Consider the following 20,816-nt stretch of genomic DNA (forward strand, 5'->3'; position numbering starts at 1 on the left):
AAAAAATTTAATAAAAAATAAACAAACTACATTTTTTTTAAAAAAAAATTAACAAAAAACTCATGTGAGACGATCTCACGATCAATTTTGTGAAACATATATTCTATTTGGGTAATCAACGAAAAAATATTACTTTTTATGTCAAATATATTAATTTTTATTGTAAATATGGACATGATATGAAAATAAAAATTAATAATTCAAAACGTAACTATTTCCGATAACTTATAATCAATATGATGCGAAGTTAGTAAATTTAGTATGAGATTTTAAATTCGAGACTCAATTATAATCGAATATTTTATCGACCGAAAAAGTAACTATTTAATTGATTTTATTATTATTATTATTATTATTATTATTATTATTTTCAATTAACAATTTGTGGGGAGAAAATGGATTTACATTTAACCGTTTAACTGATCAAACTAACCTTATCCACTTCTACACATAAACCCTTGAGTTCAAGGTTTGTCCGCAAAACCCCGAAATGCAAGCTCTTCAAAATCCACCCTTCTTCACCATCTGCACTCCACTCCCTTCGAAATCTCTCCTTAAACCCAAAATCTTCGATAAATTCCTCCGCCCCAACAAACCCTTCCAAACCCATCTTCCTCCGCACTTTCTCGTCCGCTCCTACTCGCCCGACGAGTACCCGGTCGGTGATGATGATGCTTTTCTCGCAGCTTATGGCCCCAAGGAGAAAGAGTCCGAAGACGAAGCTCGAAGGAGGAACTGGGTTGAAAGGGGATGGGCGCCGTGGGAAGAAATCCTCACCCCGGAAGCTGATTTTGCTAGGAAGTCTCTCAATGAAGGGGAAGAAGTGCCACTCAAGTCTCCCGAAGCAATCGAGGCATTTAGGATGCTGAGTCCGAAGTATCGGAGAAAGAAAATCGCCGAAATGGGACTCACGGAGGATGAGTATTACGCGAAGCAGTTTGAAATCAAGGGTGAAATTCCGGAGCCTTTGAAGACTTTGTGGTCTGGGCCATTGTTGTTAGCCCAGGTGCCTCCCAGGGATTGGCCACCGAGAGGGTGGAAGGTGAACAAGAAGGAGTTGGAGTTTATTCGTGGGGCGCATAAGTTCTACTCAGCGGTGAGAGTGGACCATGAGAAGCTGGAGGCACTGGAGGATATGGTGGAGAAGGAGGCAGGGGGCATGTGCTCGGATAGATACAATTTGTTCTTGAAGCAATATAATGAGTGGGTGGAGGCTAATAGGGATCGGCTGGAGGAGGAATCTTACAAGGTTAATTTCAGAACTCGGAATTGTGGCCATATGATTAGTTGTCTTAGTGCTTACTGTCATTTTGTTTTTTGCAACCAGGGATTCGATCAGAGTATAAATTAGTATAGTTTACTGTTATATTTGATAACTATTCTCTGATTGTAGGCTTATGTGTAGAGTTTACTTTAATAGTCATTTAATTTTTTGGTATGGATATGTTAACATTGATTCGGTTATTAAGGTACTCGTGATATTGAATATTTTCCTTTTTTTTTTTCCAAAAGCGTTTAGTTGCATTTGAACTTCTGCTCATCCGTTCAGTGGTCTAAAATTGGTTGTCTATGGTAGATAGAATTGGGTTAAGAGTGAGATACCAGTACACCAAGTTGGAAAATTTGTGGCAGTAAACTTTTTAGTATTCTACCATATAGTAAACTCACAAAGAGGATTTTGGTGCAGCATGATCAAGATTATTATCCTGGTAGGAGAAAACGGGGAAAGGATTACAAAGAGGAAATGGTAAGTTGCTTCTGTGCTTTCTCAATCCTTTTCTTTCAATATGGATCTCTCTGGGATATGTGGTTAAGAAATTAAACTGTCTTGAAATAAATTTGCATGATTATTATATGAACTGACACTTCATTTTCCTCTGATTTGTTTCTGCCTTGCAGTATGAACTTCCATTCTATTACCCGGGACAAGTAAGTGATAAACAATGTTACTCTTCGGTCTTCACATCTTTTCTTTTGCTGTATAAATTTCTAACTGTCTCAATGTCTCATGCTTCCATGTTAATTGATTTGCTCTTCATTCCGGTTTGATATGCACATATTTTTCAGACATTTGACATCTCTATATCATGAAATACATAAATGACTTAAATTGCTATGCCGATGTCAACTGTGTTCCTTATGGCTGGTGGCCACACAAGTTCCTATGAGTTTTTAATCCCATACGGCCATACCTCTATTTTGTCTTAATATTTGCTTTGTTATCCTTGCTGAACATTAATTTAAAGATTTTATTGCCTAGTCTTCTTACATTCTTCAATCCCATATTTATATATATATAATTTCGTGTTAGTTGCAAATGAATTATGATACCCTCTATGCTTGTTTTCTTGGTTTTATACGTGTGTGCACTGACACACTTTATGCACTCAATTGATCTAAGGTCATGTTATGTTAGCTCTGGCTGCATTTGGCACTCTAAATTAGACAATTGTAAATATTTGGTCAGTTATCCTGCACTTTCATTTGTTATAATAACATTAAATATTCACTTGTTTTATTTGTTGAAAGATTTACATAATTAGTTTGAGATATAACTTTATTGAAAGATATACAGTTTTAAGTTGTCTTTGAATTACATGTCGGCTATGTCGATTTCTTTTTAGATATGTGCAGGTAAAGTAACTGCATTACATCTTTATCAAGGAGCATTTGTTGACATAGGTGGCGTCCATGATGGGTATTGACTATCTATTGCGTCCTTTTTATTTTGATTCTTGAAATTCGCTACTAGTTTATTTTACCAATACTCTGTTTTGAATTGATTTTCGTGATTTTTTTGAATAATTTTAAAGATATAAACAAATACTCTGTTTTTTAGCAAACAAATACTCTGTTTTATGTTGAATTTACATGTGTTTTTCTTTTACCATTTTAAAGACGTGCATGGTCTCATATACTTGATTACTAGTGCCTCTACATGATGCATGCAAACATATTAAAATTTTTTTTGCAAAAAATCCATATATTAATTTAATTTTTTTAAAAAAGCTTTTTTTAAAAAAACGTTTTTTTGTATGATTTGACAGTGATGTGCTTTAATGCATGCCAGGTGGGTTCCTATAAAACGAAATGACTGGTATTGGATCCGCCATCAGATCAAAGTTGGTATGCACGTCATTGTTGAAATATTGGTGAGTTTGTGTGGTTGTGACCTGTTTTTATCTTTTTATAAGTTTGGCCATATTTTGGTCTTTGATTTCACTCTTCCTTTCAATATCTATGCTACACAAGGAAGGGGATTTTTGTTTCCCTTTCCAAAACTAAGCAAGGGATTGTGGCGAACGAAGTTGGTAAAAAATAAAATAATTTGGGAAAGTTATAGATAAAACTGCGATGTAGGAATGGGGATATTATTTGTAAGATGTGATACATCTTTGAAGATTGGTCATATGACAATGGAGAACTTATGAACTGCCAAAACAATCAATATCGTGCAGCGATCTGGAAGAAGGTTCTAGAGGTATCAAAGGAAGATTCTTGATTTACTTTTGAATCTTCACAAGCTACCTTCATAGCAGTCTCCAATGATTTTTTATTGAAGTCGTACATGTTAACAGAATCATGCAGTATTTGATTATGATTTTAACTTCATGTTATCCAAGAAATGAATGCACACTAGTTTAGCTGTGAACTTTTTTAGAAATAGGCAGAGATAATCAAATCATAAGCTGGTTGAACAATGTCCATGGCTTTTAGTTTGCTCTTTTTCTTCTGGACTGCCAGCCTTCCTTAATTATGCATGCACATTTGATCTAATGTATAATATCCTCCTTGCAGGCAAAACGAGATCCTTACCGCTATCGGTTTCCTATAGAGATGCGCTTCGTGTATCCAAATATAGATCACCTTATGTATGTCATCCCATGCTTCTAAATCAATCAGTTCTTGGGATATTAGGTCTTCTAGTATAGCTCCAATGCTCATGAATATTCCAAATCTTGCAATTTTTGCGCTAGCTAAAATTATTAATGCACGTTTGATTTTGTTCTTATGATGTTGTTTCAGCTTCAATCGATTCGAGTTCCCTCCAATATTTCATCGTGATGAGGATACTAATCCAGATGAGTTACGAGTGAGTTATTATTTTCCGCAAAACGTGGTACTTCAGTTTTGCTTTTGCCGAGATCATACATCTGCCTATTTACTGAAGGAGAGTATCCTATAAAAGTTCTCTTAGAAGCCAAACATATATCTCGAAATTAACCTCCATTTCAAGCAAAGCCTGTGAATGGTGGTAATTTAGTATTTTGCACACTTATTTTCTTTCTATTTCTTTAATGGGAGAATATTCCACATTGTAAATTTGAAACTCCAAATATAGATATTAAAAATAACTCCGAACTGAATAAAAGATTAAAAGATTACAATTGATTAATTTAGAGAATTGTTACCGAAGAAAAAGTTATCAGAAAATAATATTCTACTATAGAATTTCTAACTTCGATGGGAAATAAATTTTTTTATCCACAAATTAGATTATAAACATTCACTTTTGATGATTCTAGACACACAGTATGTATTTTATTCATTAGTTGTGGTTAATGTGGTTACAAATCGCTACTAATTTACATATTAATACCCCTGAGATCCGATTTTAACTTTTAAGGATGAACTGCACTAGGATTTATTTTGTAAGATGAAAGCTGTAGAGTGTCTCCTCTGCTCAATTTCTATGTTCTGTTTGATTTGTTATGCCCAAAAGATATTACTAATTGACTCTACAACAAATTTCTATGTTTTGGTTTGCATGCTTTCGACTTTATGGTTATAAATTCTCCTTGTATCCAGCGGGATTGTGGACGCGCTCCTATTCCTAGAAAAGACCCTGGAATCAAAGTAGAGGAGGAACCTCTGTTATCAAATCACCCATATGTTGATAAGGTATCCTTATCTAGACATTTATTTAACTGTGAAAATATCACCTAATCAATTTTTTTGCAAGGCTTATATGTTCCTGCCTTCAGCCACAGATTATAATTTCAAGGATAAAATGCATCAGCTCAGGAGTTTGATCTAATCACAGAAACGTAGCTCCGAGCTTTACTAGTTATGACAATCCTTATTATATAAGGCTAATATGCATTCACTCTCATTGTACCGGTAGACTGACAGAGACATCATCAATTTCTTTTCAATATTACATTTTTATCTTCCGCGGTGATTATCTAACACCGATGGAGAGTCATTTTAATTATTCGCCTGGGAATGTTAATGCAATCATTCCAAGTTTAAGATATTTCAGTAAAGAGGTAAAATGTTTGAGATGTCTGTACTCTAAGAATTTCTAATAAGTACATTGGCAGAAAAACTTCCTAGAACTTTTGATTTTGCTGTCTCTAATTTAATTAATTTAAAAAATCACCATATTTATTGAGTTCTCCCTTATTGTGTAGCTATGGCAAATACATAATGCTGAACAAATGATTTTGGATGACATGGTGGTCAATCCTGATAAATATAAAGGCAAAAAGTTATCAGAGTTGACCGATGAGGAAGAAATTACCGAAGAGAACCGTGTTGAGTATGGCAAAGCTTATCATAAGAAATCCCTCATCCCCAGAATGACTCTGGTAATTATTTTTCCTTTTATTTTTGTAGCTGTTCCGTCCAAGGATTATATGACATTGCTCCTAATTATGGCAGAGGATAAGCGTAACAGAACTTGATTTGGAAGCTGCGCTTGCCGAACGTCAGGTATGCAGTCTGTTTCGCGTTGCAGTCTGTTTCATGTTGATATTCTTAATAGGGGAGCTTTCTGTCTTATTCACTGCTCTTTTCTGTCCTCTTAAGTGATCAAGATGCATGAAACAGATTCTGCAAAGTTATACGACTCATTTGTTGTGTAATCAACTTGGGCAAATGTTTGGAAGGAACTACCAATTACTTTATGGGCGAAGTGTGGAACATTTGTTCATTTTAGTGCTCTTAGGAGTTATCTTTAGTACTTCGGAACAAATGAAACTTTTGATCATGGGGACTCTTGGCATGCTTGTTTTAGAAGTTTTCAGACATTATCTACTAATCAAATCTAAAATGACTATTTGCAATTAGGCCTTCTAAAAGTTTTCAAGTTAGGAAAAATAGTGCCTTGTAGCCTGATACTTGTTTATGCTTTATTTCAGCTCCATAACAAACTTAGGAAAGAAGCTGAAAAAAGGGGAGAGACATACAAAATCACTAAGCTGAGGCGAAATGAGGAAATGGATGAATATGACCTTATTCATTGGCGCCGATCTTTTGAAGAAAGAGAAGCTCTTCTACGAGACATAAGCTGGTATATTTCATTAATCCTATTATTTTTAGCAATACCATGTTTTAGTTGGATTATCCACCTATTACGACCCCAATTCCTTCTGCAGTCTCTAAAGCTTTTATAAGATAGCCAATACCTGTTGATGTCTTTCTGTTGTAGCTTTTCATAGCCCAAAATTCGGCTCTTGTTCGTCATTTTCTTTTGTTCGGCTAAAACTTTGAATTTAATTCATGGTTGGGCGTCAACAGATATAAATCACTAGTCCTCCTATAAGTCAATATAAAGAAGCATGCTTTTTTTCGTAATTGCTGAGTATGCTCTATTTTTTTTTCCAACGGTGGCACTAATTATCTAGAAATATCTTGCAGCCGTCAGGCACTTGGGCTTCCATTGGAAGAGCCTGGTAGAAATGTTGATCCAAGCTTGTTGGGAAAAGACCAATACGACCCTGATAATCCATTGTATCGTTATGACTACTGGGGTGAGCCTAAGAATTCCGAAAAGAGTAGGCAAGAACGCATGACAGATGCACATAACAAATCCATAGTTGGAAAGGGTACCGTTTGGTACGAAATGTCGTATGAAGATGCCATCAAACAGAGGATGCAGAGGGAGGCTCTCGGAATCGGCCAAAAACAAAATGAAGAAGATGATTCCTCAGAAGAGGATAGCGGCGAGGACGACGACGACGACGACGACTTTGATTACAGTATTTTCGGGTTGCCAACTGAGAATGCAGCCAACCAGCCTCATGTTAATGGCACCGAATCTTTAAGATTGTCGGATGAAGGCATCTTTGAGGATTAATTTAGTTTCAGATCAAGAAGTCCATGTTGGAATATCCGTGTTTGAAAATTATATATATATTCGGTCATGTTTGAATTAAGTTTATATTTACACAATACCTATAAATTTTTTATATACCTCACAATTACAATTTCTTGTTCATAATATTAAAATTTGAATGTAAGGAAAAAATATAAAATATAATTAAACCAAAATGGAAAATTAAATTTTTTTCTTAAAATGTTAAAACTCAAAAGTATAGTTTACTCGACGTGTTTTAATAAATAAAGCCAAAACAAATATATTTACAATTTGGTGAAGAATATCAAAGCTCGAAATATTATAGTAAGATCGAACATGGCCGCTTATGCTTCGCTGCTTTCGCTTGCCAGAACACTGCATCAGATTCTGGATCTCGATCGCGATAACAGTTCTCTTTACGTAGAAAAAATTGTTTCCCTCCTTGAAAAGGTCAACTTCATAGTAAATTTCCTCGAAGATAATCCAGAGAAGCATTATGGGACAGTCGATCGTGTCGGAAGTCGAACCAGAGAAGCCACATATGAAGCTCAAGATATCATGGATCGGTATCTGTGTTCGGTATCAACACCTAGTGTCGATTCAAGTTCTTCAGAGACTTGGGACGAGGTGGGCGTTGACAAAGATCTAAACAAGGTGCTAGAAAAGATTGATTTCATCTGGGAAGAGGCGATGAAGATGCAGGATATGGACACATCGGAAAATCATCGGAAGATTACTGGTTCTTCTCCTGTCTATCGTCCATCCACAACAAAAATCACTGCCGGAAGCATGGTTGTGGGGTTAGAGGATGACATGAATGCAATCAAAGAACATTTATATGAAGATTCAGCTAAGCTCCAAGTTATTCCAATTGTTGGGATGGGAGGAATCGGGAAGACTACGCTGGCTAGAAAAGCTTACGAGGATTCGTTGCTTGCTCAGTATTTTGATATCTGCGCTTGGATTATAATGTCCGCAGAATATCAAAGAAGAGAGATTCTTTTGCAGCTTCTTCGGTACTTGAAGGACGTCGATATCGAACAATCTGATGAGAGCGATGCCCAATTAGCAAAACTAGTGTACCAAAATCTCATAGGTAGGCGCTATCTCATTGTGATTGATGATATGTGGAGTACCAAGGCATGGGATGATTTGAAGATGATATTTCCCGACGATGGTAGTGGAAGTCGGGTCTTGTTAACTACCAGACTAGCAGATGTTGCTGTTCATGCAGGATGTTCTGGTACTTTTCACCAATTGAACTTTCTGAATGATGATCAAAGTTGGAAACTACTTCAGTACAGGGTTTTTGCACAAGAATCTTGTCCTTCCCAATTAGTGGAAATAGGGAAGAAGATTGCCAGAAGTTGTGGGGGACTTCCACTCACCATTGTGGTAGTTGGAGGGATGCTCCTTTCTACCGGTGGCATGCCAAAAGAAGAATCGTGGGAAAATATTTTGGAAAATATAAGTTCGACAGAACCCACAATTGTGTTGCACTGCTCAAAGATACTATGTTTGAGTTATGATCTGTTGCCTCTTCGACTAAAGCCATGTTTCCTTTACTTTGCTGCTTATCCAGAAGATTTTGAAATTGACGTTTCTAAGTTAATCATGTTGTGGGTTGCTGAGGGATTTCTTAAGCCAGGTGATCAGTCTAAATGCTTGGAAGACGTGGGAGAATGTTATTTGGAGGATCTTGTGAATAGAAGTTTGATCTTAGTGGGCAAGAAATGGCAGGATGGAAAACTCAAAACTGTTGGAATCCATGATATGCTGAGGGAGATTTGTATGACTAAAGCTGAAGAAGAGGGGTTTCTTCATCACGTCTCATCGAAAAGGAGTGGCAGAAAAGACGACACAGAGAATCCAAATCGCCGCCTCGCTATTGATTGCGGGCAGAGTTTTCGGACATGGCCAATACAAGATCCAAGCTCATGTTCAGTTTTCATTTTCTCCGAAAGAAATTTTGAATTGAGATTATATCAAAGTTGTAGGCGCCTCCGTATCTTGCATGCACCTAGAGTATCACTGCCAAATTTCTCAGATGTAATATCAACATTTATCAATTTAAGGTATATTGCTTTTACCTTAAACCATACATCATCCAATGGTGGATTTCCAACCTCAATATCCAAACTAGGCAATCTCCAGACTATAATTGCTCATGTACCTTGCGTTAGCCAAAACAGTTCATTGCAAATACCATATGAAATTTGGCATATGCGGAAGTTAAGACATCTAATCATGAATACCACCTTTTGTTTATCATCTCCCTCTGATAGGGAAGTCATTGGCGGAAGTGATCTCCGAACACTTGACACAGTGGTCAATTTCATATTTACCGAAAAGAGCATCGAAATACTTGTGAATCTAAAGAAACTGAAAGTTGTGTTTGAGAAGTGGTTTTGTACATGCTATTCTTTTAATCTCAACAATCTTTGCCGTCTACAAAATCTTGAAGAACTACATGTTTTCGTGCGCCAATGGCATAAATCCTCGATGATATGGAACCATGCTTTTCCAACAAGTCTTAAGAAGTTAGATTTGGATGGAGTTCCTTTGCCTTGGGAAAATATGACCATAATTGGGTCACTGCCAAATCTTCAAGTGCTCCATATGATGAGGATAAAAGTCACTAAATTTTCTGATTGGACGCCGATGGAAGGCCAATTTCTTCGACTCAAATACTTTCGTTCTTCGTTAGACTATCTGGTGAAATGGGAAGTGGAAAAAGAGCATTTCCCAAGCCTTGAAATCTTGATTCTCCGGCACGTACAGATTGACGAAATTCCTCGTGGAATAGGAGAGATTGATTCACTTCAACTCATCGAGTTACAACATTGTCCGGAATCATTGGTGAATTCAGCAAAGCGGATTCAGGATCAACAACATGAAAATGGAAACTATGGTTTTCAAGTTTGCGCAAATGATTCTGATGAATACGATCTTGGAAATTAGGATCCGCACTTACTCCAAAAGTTTTCTTCTGCATTTAGGAGATCAAAATTAGCTCATTGCTGCTAACAACAGTGTCGAGCATAAAATAGTTTTCAGATAAATTTTTTTTAGATGTTTTTTCACCTCTAAACATTGTTGCTGATCCTTATAAGTGACATCAGATATGTTTATCTCGATCAAAGTTCGATCAAAGAAATCATTGTTTTGTGGTTCCATCCAGCAAAATTCTCTTGTTCTCCAAAGAAGTGTTTGACAACTGAAAAATCAAAATGTAGTCTCATTTAGCTGCGAAAGATGATACGTAATCACTGACATGTCAATCAAGATTATGAAGGTCAATATCGCAATTGCTGTTCCTGAATGAACATCACAAATGATTGAAAAACATATATGAAAATGGACTTTTGATGACAAATATTTGATATTGGTAAGTAATATAACAAACTTGGGGAATACTAGAATAATAAAGTATCCTTGGATATCCAAATTTGTAAGATTTACTTGCCTGGCCAACTTGAACATATGGTGAACAAAAAACAGATAAGAAACTAAGATTTAACATATATCAGATAAATAAAAAGAGAAGACAAAATAAAAAGATAAAAAAACTACATTTTTACGTCACGATCCTTTTTGAGCTCTATATCTTGGACTAATTTTTTTAAAAGAACTTTTATCTTTGGTGAATATTAATTAAAAAATAAAATATAAGCTTCCACAATTGATTCTACAATATTACGTCACGATCCATTTTGAACTCTATATCTTGGACTACTTTTTTTAAAAGAATTTTTTTCTTTTTTGTGAATATTAATTAAAAAATAAAATCCGTATCGTGAGATACTCTCATATAAATTTTTTCGCAAAATGAGAGATGTGTTGTATATATTAATTTGAACAATTTTTTATTTAATTTTTTTTAAATATAAATGGGTAACAGCTGACACAATTATTGATTTTGTTTCCATTATTTTATGTCAATACATTTGACTGTCCATCGTGGGGAACGAAGCTTCTATTCATATACGGGTAGAGTGACTATCACGCACGTATCCTAACATGTGAAACGGATCAATCCTATCAATATTCACAATAAAAAGTAATATTCTTAGCATAAAAAGTAATATCTTTTCATTGATTATCCAAATAAAGATCTGTTTCCCAAAATACGACCCGTGAGACCGTCTCACACAAATTTTTGTCGTAGGGGTAAATCTAAACACACTCAAAATCTATACACACTCATTATAAGTATTATCATCTTTTTACGCGCTTTATATGTTTATATAATTTTTTTAATTAATTTAATTTATATTCATACAGAAATGATATCATAACAAATTAGCGATGAATTATACTCATTTTGAAATTATTATATATTATAATATGATTTGATTATATTTAGTATACTATAATTATGAAAATTAACGACGGATTAAATTATAAATTCGAAATAATGAATTAAAAACAGAGAAACAAAATCAATAAAATATGGTAGGTGTACAGACCCTCGTATGTAATGAAATTTAAAATATTTTTTTAAAATATAAATAGCTGTTTCCCACGTGATTTATTAGATAAACAAAGACTACTATAGATACAATACAACGTGTATCTCTCTTTTCGGTCCATCTTTGTCTCCCCGGCCATGGCAGCTTATGCTGCGCTTCTCTCACTTGTTAGATCACTCCACCGGATTTTGGATCTTGAACAACATATCGATCCCATTCACAAAGAAAAAATCATTTCCCTTCATGAAAAAGTTGATTCCATTGTCACTTTCTTGGAAGATTATTCGGGGAAGCATCGTGGAAGACATGATCGTGTGGGAAATGAAATCAGAAACGCTGCATATGAAGCGCAGGATTTCATGGATTCGTATCTGGGTTCAGTATCAACAACTCATGATGATTGGAGTTCTTCCGAGGCTCATCGTGATCACGAGGTGAGCTTGGATAGAGATTTGAACATGGCTTTTGAAAGGATTGATTTTATCTGGGACGAGACAACGAAGATGAAGAACAGAGATACAGCAGAAGATCTCCGATCCAGAACTTTTTCTGCTCCCGTCGATCCCTCATCCACGGTCGAATTCCCTGTGAACAAGGTTGTGGAATTTGATGATGACCTGAATGCTATCAAAGAATGTGTGTATGAAGATTCGTCTAAACTCCAAATTATCCCAATTGTTGGGATGGGAGGAATCGGGAAGACGACTCTAGCAAGAAGAACTTACGAGGATTCACTCCGTTCTCAGTATTTTGACATCTTGGCTTGGACTACAGTGTCTGGAGAGTACCGAAGAAGAGATGCTCTTTTACAGCTTCTTCAATCCTTCAAGAAATACACCACCGATAGTAACGAACGATCTGGTGAGAGCGAAGCCCAATTGGCAAAACTTGTGTACCAAAATCTCATCGGTAGGCGATATCTCATCGTGATTGATGATATATGGACTACCGAGGCTTGGGATGATTTGAAGATGGTATTTCCCGATGATGGTAATGGAAGTCGAATCTTGTTAACTACGAGACTATCAGAGGTTGCAGTTTATGCAGGATCATCCAGTACTCCGATCCACCAAATGAAGTTTTTGAATGAAGATCAAAGTTGGAAACTACTTGAGGAAAAGATTTTCGGGAAAGAATCCTGTCCTCTCCACCTGGTGGAACTCGGGAAGGAGGTTGCAAGAAACTGCAAGGGACTTCCGCTCACGATCGTGGTCGTTGCAGGACTGCTACTTTCTTCGGGAAACACGATGGAAGAGGAATCTTGGGAAAGCATTTTGGAAAATATAAGCTCAATAGAATCCACAATCTCGGCGCAATGCTCAAAGATACTATGTTTGAGTTATGATTGGTTACCTCTGCGATTAAAGCCATGTTTCCTTTACATCGCAGGTTTTCCGGAAGATTCTGAAATTGTTGTTTCTGAGCTAATCATGTTGTGGGTTGCAGAGGGATTTCTTAAACCAAGTAGTCAGTCTAAATGCTTGGAAGATGTGGGGAAGGGATGTTTGGAGGATCTTGTGAATAGAAATCTGATCTTAGTGAGCAAGAAAGGGCCAGATGGGGAACTCGTAGCCGTTGGAATTCATGATCTCTTGAGGAAGATTTGTATGACAAAAGCTGAAGAAGATGGATTTTTTCATCATGTCTCGTCCACAAGAAATGTCTGGAATGATGACATAGAAAACCCAAAGAGTCGTCTCCGTGCACATTCCGCACATATTTTAGACGAATCGGAAACACAAGACTCAAGCGTGCGTTCAATTTTCTACCAGACAGAAAACATTATGGAGAGATGGAATTTTTCAACGCTCTCTCCGAAATTTAGGCACCTCAGTGTCTTGAATACACCCAGTGTGATTTGGTTAGATTTATCAAGAGTAATCTCAGCATTCGTCAGTTTAAGGTACATTTCTCTTTTCTTAGACTGCACTGACTCACACCTCGACCAGTTTCTTGCCTCGCTATCCAAACTTCCCAATCTCGAGACTGTAATTGCTGATGTGTTTTACTTCAAAGAATTGCAAGTACCTTATGAAATTTTGAGGACGCCGAAGTTAAAGCATCTGATAATGACCCACCCCTTTTATTTATCGGATCCCTCTAACATAGGAATCATCAACAAAAGTGATCTGCAAACACTTGGCGTAGTGATCAATTTCATATTTACTGAAGATGTTATCAAAATACTCGTGAATCTAAAGAAATTGACGGTTGTTTATAAGGGGTACGATTATAATCACTATGATTTTAATCTCAACGATCTTTTTCGTCTACAAAACCTTGAAGAATTAGAAGTCTCTATCCGTCTACACAATCTCTCTTTGATATGGAACTACGCTTTTCCAATCAGTCTCAAGAAGTTAACTCTACGAGAAGTCCCTTTTCCTTGGGAAAATATGAACATAATTGGATCTCTCCCAGATCTTCAAGTGCTCAAGATAGTAGAAAATGGTATCGAAAGAAATTCCGAGTGGACGACAATGGAAGGCCAATTTCTTCGACTCAAGCACTTTTATTCTTCGTTAGATTATTTGGTGAAGTGGGAAGTTGAAAAAGACCACCTCCCAAGCCTTGAAACCTTGATTCTCGAGAATGTTAGGTTGATCGATGAGATTCCGCATGGTATAGGAGATATAGATTCACTTCTACTTGTTGAGTTACTGTTGTGTCGTGAATCATTAGTGAATTCAGCAATGCGAATCCAGGAGCGACAACATGAAAATGGGAATTATGCTTTTCAAGTTAGTCTCTTCAATCCAGAGCATATGAATCATTTTTATTGAAGCGCTTGAAATAAGAAATTGTAAGAAATTTGAGTTTGTTTGGAATAAAGATTTTTGCTCCACTTGTAATCCAAGAAAGTAGAGGATGAGATATGCACTCATTTTAATCGATGGATTTGTTGGTTTCACTTTTGTTGGAATCTAAATTAAGATCCACTGAAAATAATAATAGAAATCTTCAGTTTTTAAATGTAAGTTCAGTAGTGTATGTAAAGTGTCAATTGTGACTTTTATTTGTGTACAAAGAAAATGTGAGAAAATGGTATCAATGTAAAAGTAAACCTCTAACGGTATTAATCAGCGGAAAAATCATCTGCCTAAATGGAGGATGAATTCTTCCATACATTTGACTGTATTTGGGATTATTTTATGTTATATCTAAAGTATTTCTCATGTTATGATGTTGTAAAATGTTAGTTTTTGGATTATCAATATATATATTAGCTTCCATAAAAATATTAAGAACCCACATGATCTAATGATATTTAAATTTGGAAAGAAACACTTCCGATATAACATAAGCTAACATATACATTTGGTAGACATAATTATCTACACTTAATAAAGGAGTAACTCACATTGCAAGGAAGAATACGAATATACTGAAAAATCGACATGTGTAAAAATAATTCTATTACAAAGCTTAAGCTTTCAAAAATCAGACATAAATAAAACCCCTCGTAAATGTGAAAATTTTGTTTGAGAATTTTTTACACAGCTATTAAATATTTATCCTATTAATATTTTTTTAAGGAATTTTATGTTATTTAAACTTTTCACAGGGCCTAGTATAATTAACCCATATAATATAGTGATCAAGAGGCGCGTGCCATGTATCAAACGAACAAAATGAATACGCAATCAACTCACATATTGATATCAACGGTCTAAGAATTTTTAATTCATATTTATTAATTAATAGTAATATATTTGTGCCATTAAAAAGTGAAATTTTCATATTAATCGTCACAAAACTTCTACAAGATCTTCTCACAAATCAATTTTGTGAGACAAATTTCTAATTCGAACCGACCAATCGGAAGTATTATTTTTTATGCCAAAAACATTGTTTTTCATTTCAAATATTGAACAAGTTGATCCGTCTCACAAATATAAATATGTGAGATCGTTACAAAGACTTACTCTATTATCATTGCTTGTCCTAAGAAAGAAATCGTCCACACCAAGGAGATTCACACCATTAGTTATATGATTAGTTTAGAAATAACAATAATTTCATTAACGAATAATACAAATACAAAAATAGCAAAACATGATGAATCAAATAATAATATTCACAAAGCATCGAAAAAAAATGACAAAATCAACAACAATTCACATTCTATTTCACAAATACATTGCAAGGACGTAAACCCTCAGTCGTCCATTCTCCAAACGTCACACGACAACGTCGACGAGCCCTTCTCCTTCCTACACGTCACCACCCTAACGTGGCACGTGAACGTCGCCCTCTTCCATCATCACCCGCACCACCACCTCCTTCCCACACTTACCAACAATTGCAAGTGACGTTGCTTGAAAATGAGCCATGACGACAACCGCTCCGCTGACCACGACCGCTGCAAGTAAGAGACCATTTCATGTAGCTACATTTTGTTTTAGAAATAATGTTTTTTTCTAAATTTTCATGTTGCGACCTAATTCTTTTATTCGGGACGAGATGTATGGTCGTAGATATTGATTTTTTTATTTTTTAACGAGTCTTGGATTGATTCTGCTCTTTTTTTTATCTCATAGATATTGGGCTTCGTGGACGAAGAACTCAAGGGCTCGAGGACGAAGAGCAAGTACGATTTGTCCTAGTTATTTATGTGTTCCTTGACATTCGGTGGATGAACTTCAATGATTAAATTGTCAATGTTCCTGAAAACAACGATGATAATATAAATGATGTTGAAAACAACGAGAACAATGTCAATGATGATGAAATCGATGTCAATGATAGTAACGGCCCAACCTACTATGGTCTATGATCTCACGGCTTTAAAACGCGTCACAAAGGGTTGTTACACACCCATTTATTTGTCCTACCATCCCAAACCCACAAGGAGCCGTTTTGTTACCAAATGTAATGGCCCAAACCACTTGTGAAATGTCCGTTTTGGCCCAGGGCCTCACGGCTTTAAGACGCGTCACAAAGGGTTGCTACACGTCCATTTAAATGCCTAGCATCTCCCCCGTGGTTTGGCGATGTGAGAATTCGCCTAAGGGCATTTACCCCTCTTTCGGGACTCAGCGTCCTCGCTGAGGTTTACCTCACCATACCAAACCCACACGGAGTCGTTCTGATACCAAATGTAATGGCCCAACCCACTTGAAAAAATTGTCCGCTTTGGCTCAGGACCTCGCGGCTTTAAAACGCGTTACAAGGGATTTCTACACGTCCATTTAAATGCCCAACATCTTTCCCATGGTTTGGCGATGTGATATTTTGCCTAAGGGCCTTAACACCCCCCCTTTCGGGACTCAGCGTCCTGGCTGATGTTTTCCCCACCATCCTAAACCCACATGGAGTCGCTCTGATAACAAATGTAACGGCCCAACACATGTGAAATTGTCCGCTTTGGCCCAGAGCCTCACAACTTTAAAACGCGTCGAAAGGAATTGCTACACGCCCATTTAAATTCCAAACATCTCTCTCGTAGTTTGGCAATGTAGAATTACATCTAAGGGCTTCCACCGACCCTTTCAGGACTCAGCATCCTCGTTAAGGTTTGCCCTACCATCCCAAACTCACATGAAGTCGATCTGATACCAAATGCAACAGCCCAACACACTTGTTTATCCGCTGATACCGAACTCAGCTTTATCCGCTTTGTTTCGAAGGCCCTTAAGCGAAATCCCACTTTTCCAAACCACGGGAGAGATGTTGGGCATTTAAATGGGCGTGTAGCAACCCTTTGTAACGTGTTTTAAAACCGTGAGACCCTGGGTCAAAGCAGACAATTTCACAAATGGATTGGGTCATTAAATTTGGTATCAGAACGACTCCGTGTGGGTTTAGGATAGTGGGGCGAACCTCATCGAGGTCACTGAGTCTCAAAAGGGGGTGAATGCCCTTAGAAAAAATCCCACATCATCAAATCACGGGAGAGATGCTGCACATTTAAATAGGCATGTAGAAACCCCTTGTGACGCGTTTTAAAACCGTGAGATCCTGGGCCAAAGCGGACAATTTCACAAGTGGCTTGAGTCGTTACAATGATGATGAGAATAATGATGATAATATCAATGGTGATGAAATCATTGTCAATGATGATGAGAACAACAATGTCAATGGTGATGAAATCGATGTCAATGATGATGAGAACAACAATGATAACGTCCTTGATAGAGTCGTTTCTCAGTATGGAGTCCGACAACACGATATAGGTAAGATTATAAAAATTTCATAAATTAGTTTAACATTTTCTTGTTTGTCATGATATTTGTAATGATTTTATATTTTTATGCAAAAAACGGCAACAGACCAAACTTTGAGCCAAGTGATATGTCAACTTATAAGATATTTCATTTTGTCCAATTGGTTATGTAATTCATTGTATCGGTGCTAATGACATTCTCATTGACCAAGTATGTCGACCTAAAATTTTTTATGACGATGGATATAACTTTTTTTTGCTGATCATAGATGCAATAAGATCTCTACTTGGTACTGTTTTAACTGCACCACCTTCTCCCACGCAAAGTGTCACGACCCAGCCCACTTGTGATATTGTCCGCTTTGACCCGAGGTCTTACGGCTTTAAAACGCGTCACATCAGGTTGCTACACGCTCATTTAAATGCCCAGGATCTCTCCCGTTGTTTAGCGATGTAGGATTTTGCCTAAGGGCCTTCTCATTTAAATGTGGGATAGTGTAGTTCTTAGTGATGTAGTGCGACAACGAGATATAGATAGAATTATAAAAATTACATAAATTAGTTTATAGTTTTATTGTTTGCCATGATATTTGTAATGATTTTATGTTTTTATGCAGAAAACGGAAATGAACCAACCTTTGGCCCATGTGATATTCCAAATTATAATATATTTCATTTTGTCCAATTTGTTTTGTAAGTCATTATGTCACTGCTGATGACATTCTCATTGACCAAGTATGTCGACCTAAGAATTTTTATTGCGATGGATATAACTTCTTTTTGCTGATCATTGGTGCAATAGTATCTCTACTCGATACTATTTTACCTACATATATAAGAACAAATTTTCACAGACGTTTATATAGTGGTTAGTGGAAAGGATTTGCATCGAGTGTAGCATTAATGGTATTGGATATAGTATTGTTTGTACCGATGACAGTGTGTGGCGTGATATTAATTCGCTGTTTGAAAGGACGTGCTAGTCTCTTATCTCTAGGAATTGATCTCGCGGCAATGATAGTATTACGGATCACGCAACTTAATGATGTGGATCATGGTTTTACGGATCACGCAACTTAATGATGTGGATCATGGTTTTACGGATATGCTAATAGAATTATTCGTCGCAAAATTAGACGTGGAATATAATATTTCTGGCCCATAGACCTACTAGTGAATATTTCTACAGTTGGCAGGATTAGTTTTCGGATTACTAGGATGATGGAGACGAGAGAAAGTAAGGGTAAGAAAAATGTAAAATAAAATCACTCATTATTAAGCTGAAACAAAAATTCACGAATTTTGCAACTAAGTGGACAGAGTCAGAGGAGAATCGTCAAATCTTTAGTTTAATGTCGATATACCTAGACACATTAAAAATGACATTAAAAGAAAATTAAGGTCGTTATTTGGACAATTCAGTTGTTGGGGATTTCAATATCATCAGCCGCAAGTTTAGAAATTACTGTAAGACTTCATCGATCGAATTTCGTAGCTTTATGTGACTTTTGGCCAGAAAATTTGATTTTGAACTTTTCTTGTACTGAAAAATGAGAATCTAAGAAAAATTCACTGGTGCTAGGTTTGGATGTGTAAAATTACAATGTTTGTCCTAGTATCCCAAACCCAATTGGAGTAGTTCTAATACCAAATGTAACGGCATATCTCATTTGTGAAATTTTATGCTTTAGCTCAGGGCCTCACGACTTTAAAACGCGTCAGAAAGGGTTGCTACACGTCCATTTAGATTTCTAGCATCTCTCCCGTGGTTTGGCGATATAGGATTTTTCCTTAGAGCCTTCGCAACAATGTCAATTGTGATGAAATCGATGTCAATGATGATTAGAACAACAATGATAATGTCAATGATAGTTTAGTTCTTAGTGATGGAGTGCGACAACGCGATATAGATAGGATTAAAAATTTTCATAAATTAGTTTATCGTTTTCTTGTTTGTCATGATATTTGTAATGATTTTATGTTTTTATGCAGAAAACGGAAATGAACCAACCTTTGACCCATGTGATATTCCAAATTATAATATATTTCATTTTGTCTAATTTGTTTTGTAAGTCATTATGTCACTGCTGATGACATTCTCATTGACCAAGTATGTCGACCTAATTAAGAATTTTTTATTGCGATGGATATAATTATTTTTTCTGATAATTCGTGCAATAATATCTCTACTTGATACTATTTTACCTACATATATAAGAACAAATTTTTACAGACGTTTATATAGTGGTTCGTGGAAAGGATTTGCATCGAGGGTAGCATTAATGGTATTGGATATAATATTGTTTGTATCGAAGACAGTGGGTGCCATGAGATTAATTCGCTGTTTGAAAGGGCGTGCTAGTCTCTTATCTCTAGGAATTGATCTCGCGACAATGATAGTTTTAAGGATCACGCAATTTAATGACGTGGATCATGGGTATACAGATATGCTAATAGAATTATTTGTCGAAAAGTACATGTGAAATATAAGTATTTCTGGCCCATAGACCTACTAGTGAATATTTCTGCAGTTGGCATGATTAGTTTTTGGATTACTAGGATTATGGTGACAAGAGAAAGTAAGGGTGAGAAAAATGTAAAATAAACTCCCTCATTATTAAGCTGAAACAAAATTCACGAATTTTGCAACTAAGTCGACAGAGTCAGAGGAGAATCGTCAAATCTTTAGTTTAATGTCGATTTACCTAGACACATTAAAAATGATATTAAGAGAAAATTAAGGTTGTTATTATGGACAATCCGGTTGTTGGGGATTTCAATATCATCAGTTGCAAGTTTGATAAATTACTGTCAGACTTCATCAATCGAATTTAGTAGCTTTATGTGACTTTTGGCCTGAAAATTTGATTTTGAAATTTTCTTGAAAATAAAATGAGAGGCTAAGAAAAAATTGTCTGGTGCTAGATTTGGATGTGTAAAATTACAATGTTACATGTTTGGTCAACCACTACCAACATCTCTTGTCGTACGTAGTTTGGATTACATTAGTAAAGACAAGGCAGTAAATGGAATAAGTATATCATTATGATATTGTGTATGTAAGAACTAAAACAAAATCGAGGCTTGTAGCAAGTAC

At 36.1% G+C, this 20,816-nt stretch overlaps 2 protein-coding genes across 2 annotated transcripts; both read left to right on the plus strand.

Moving 5' to 3' along the window:
- The first annotated feature begins 446 nt into the window (after positions 1-446).
- Positions 447-7,193, plus strand: LOC142520514 (protein PLASTID TRANSCRIPTIONALLY ACTIVE 10). The gene is made up of 12 exons (XM_075623518.1): positions 447-1,249; positions 1,688-1,747; positions 1,900-1,929; positions 2,625-2,698; positions 3,071-3,152; positions 3,799-3,872; positions 4,027-4,093; positions 4,810-4,902; positions 5,415-5,591; positions 5,665-5,715; positions 6,144-6,295; positions 6,643-7,193. The coding sequence occupies exons 1-12, from the start codon at positions 491-493 to the stop codon at positions 7,079-7,081; spliced, it is 2,058 nt and encodes a 685-aa protein (XP_075479633.1). The 5' UTR covers positions 447-490; the 3' UTR covers positions 7,082-7,193.
- A 209-nt stretch (positions 7,194-7,402) lies between these two features.
- On the plus strand, positions 7,403-14,445 carry LOC142520415 (uncharacterized). The gene is made up of 2 exons (XM_075623396.1): positions 7,403-10,039; positions 11,640-14,445. The coding sequence occupies exons 1-2, from the start codon at positions 7,418-7,420 to the stop codon at positions 14,334-14,336; spliced, it is 5,319 nt and encodes a 1,772-aa protein (XP_075479511.1). The 5' UTR covers positions 7,403-7,417; the 3' UTR covers positions 14,337-14,445.
- The last annotated feature ends 6,371 nt before the right edge of the window (positions 14,446-20,816 follow it).

This window comes from Primulina tabacum, chromosome 12 (genome assembly GCF_025594145.1).
Source record: "Primulina tabacum isolate GXHZ01 chromosome 12, ASM2559414v2, whole genome shotgun sequence".
Classification (NCBI taxonomy): domain Eukaryota; kingdom Viridiplantae; phylum Streptophyta; class Magnoliopsida; order Lamiales; family Gesneriaceae; genus Primulina; species Primulina tabacum.

What these genes read in the sequence shown, in the direction of transcription:
- LOC142520514 (XM_075623518.1), top strand. Translation starts at nt 491, where the DNA reads ATGCAAGCTCTTCAAAATCCACCCTTCTTCACCATCTGCACTCCACTC. An exon ending in TGGAGGAGGAATCTTACAAG is followed by an intron (nt 1,250 to 1,687) that starts GTTAATTTCAGA and finishes ATTTTGGTGCAG; the next exon opens with CATGATCAAGATTATTATCC. An exon ending in ATAGGTGGCGTCCATGATGG is followed by an intron (nt 2,699 to 3,070) that starts GTATTGACTATC and finishes AATGCATGCCAG; the next exon opens with GTGGGTTCCTATAAAACGAA.
- LOC142520415 (XM_075623396.1), top strand. Translation starts at nt 7,418, where the DNA reads ATGGCCGCTTATGCTTCGCTGCTTTCGCTTGCCAGAACACTGCATCAG. An exon ending in ATGAATACGATCTTGGAAAT is followed by an intron (nt 10,040 to 11,639) that starts TAGGATCCGCAC and finishes AGACTACTATAG; the next exon opens with ATACAATACAACGTGTATCT.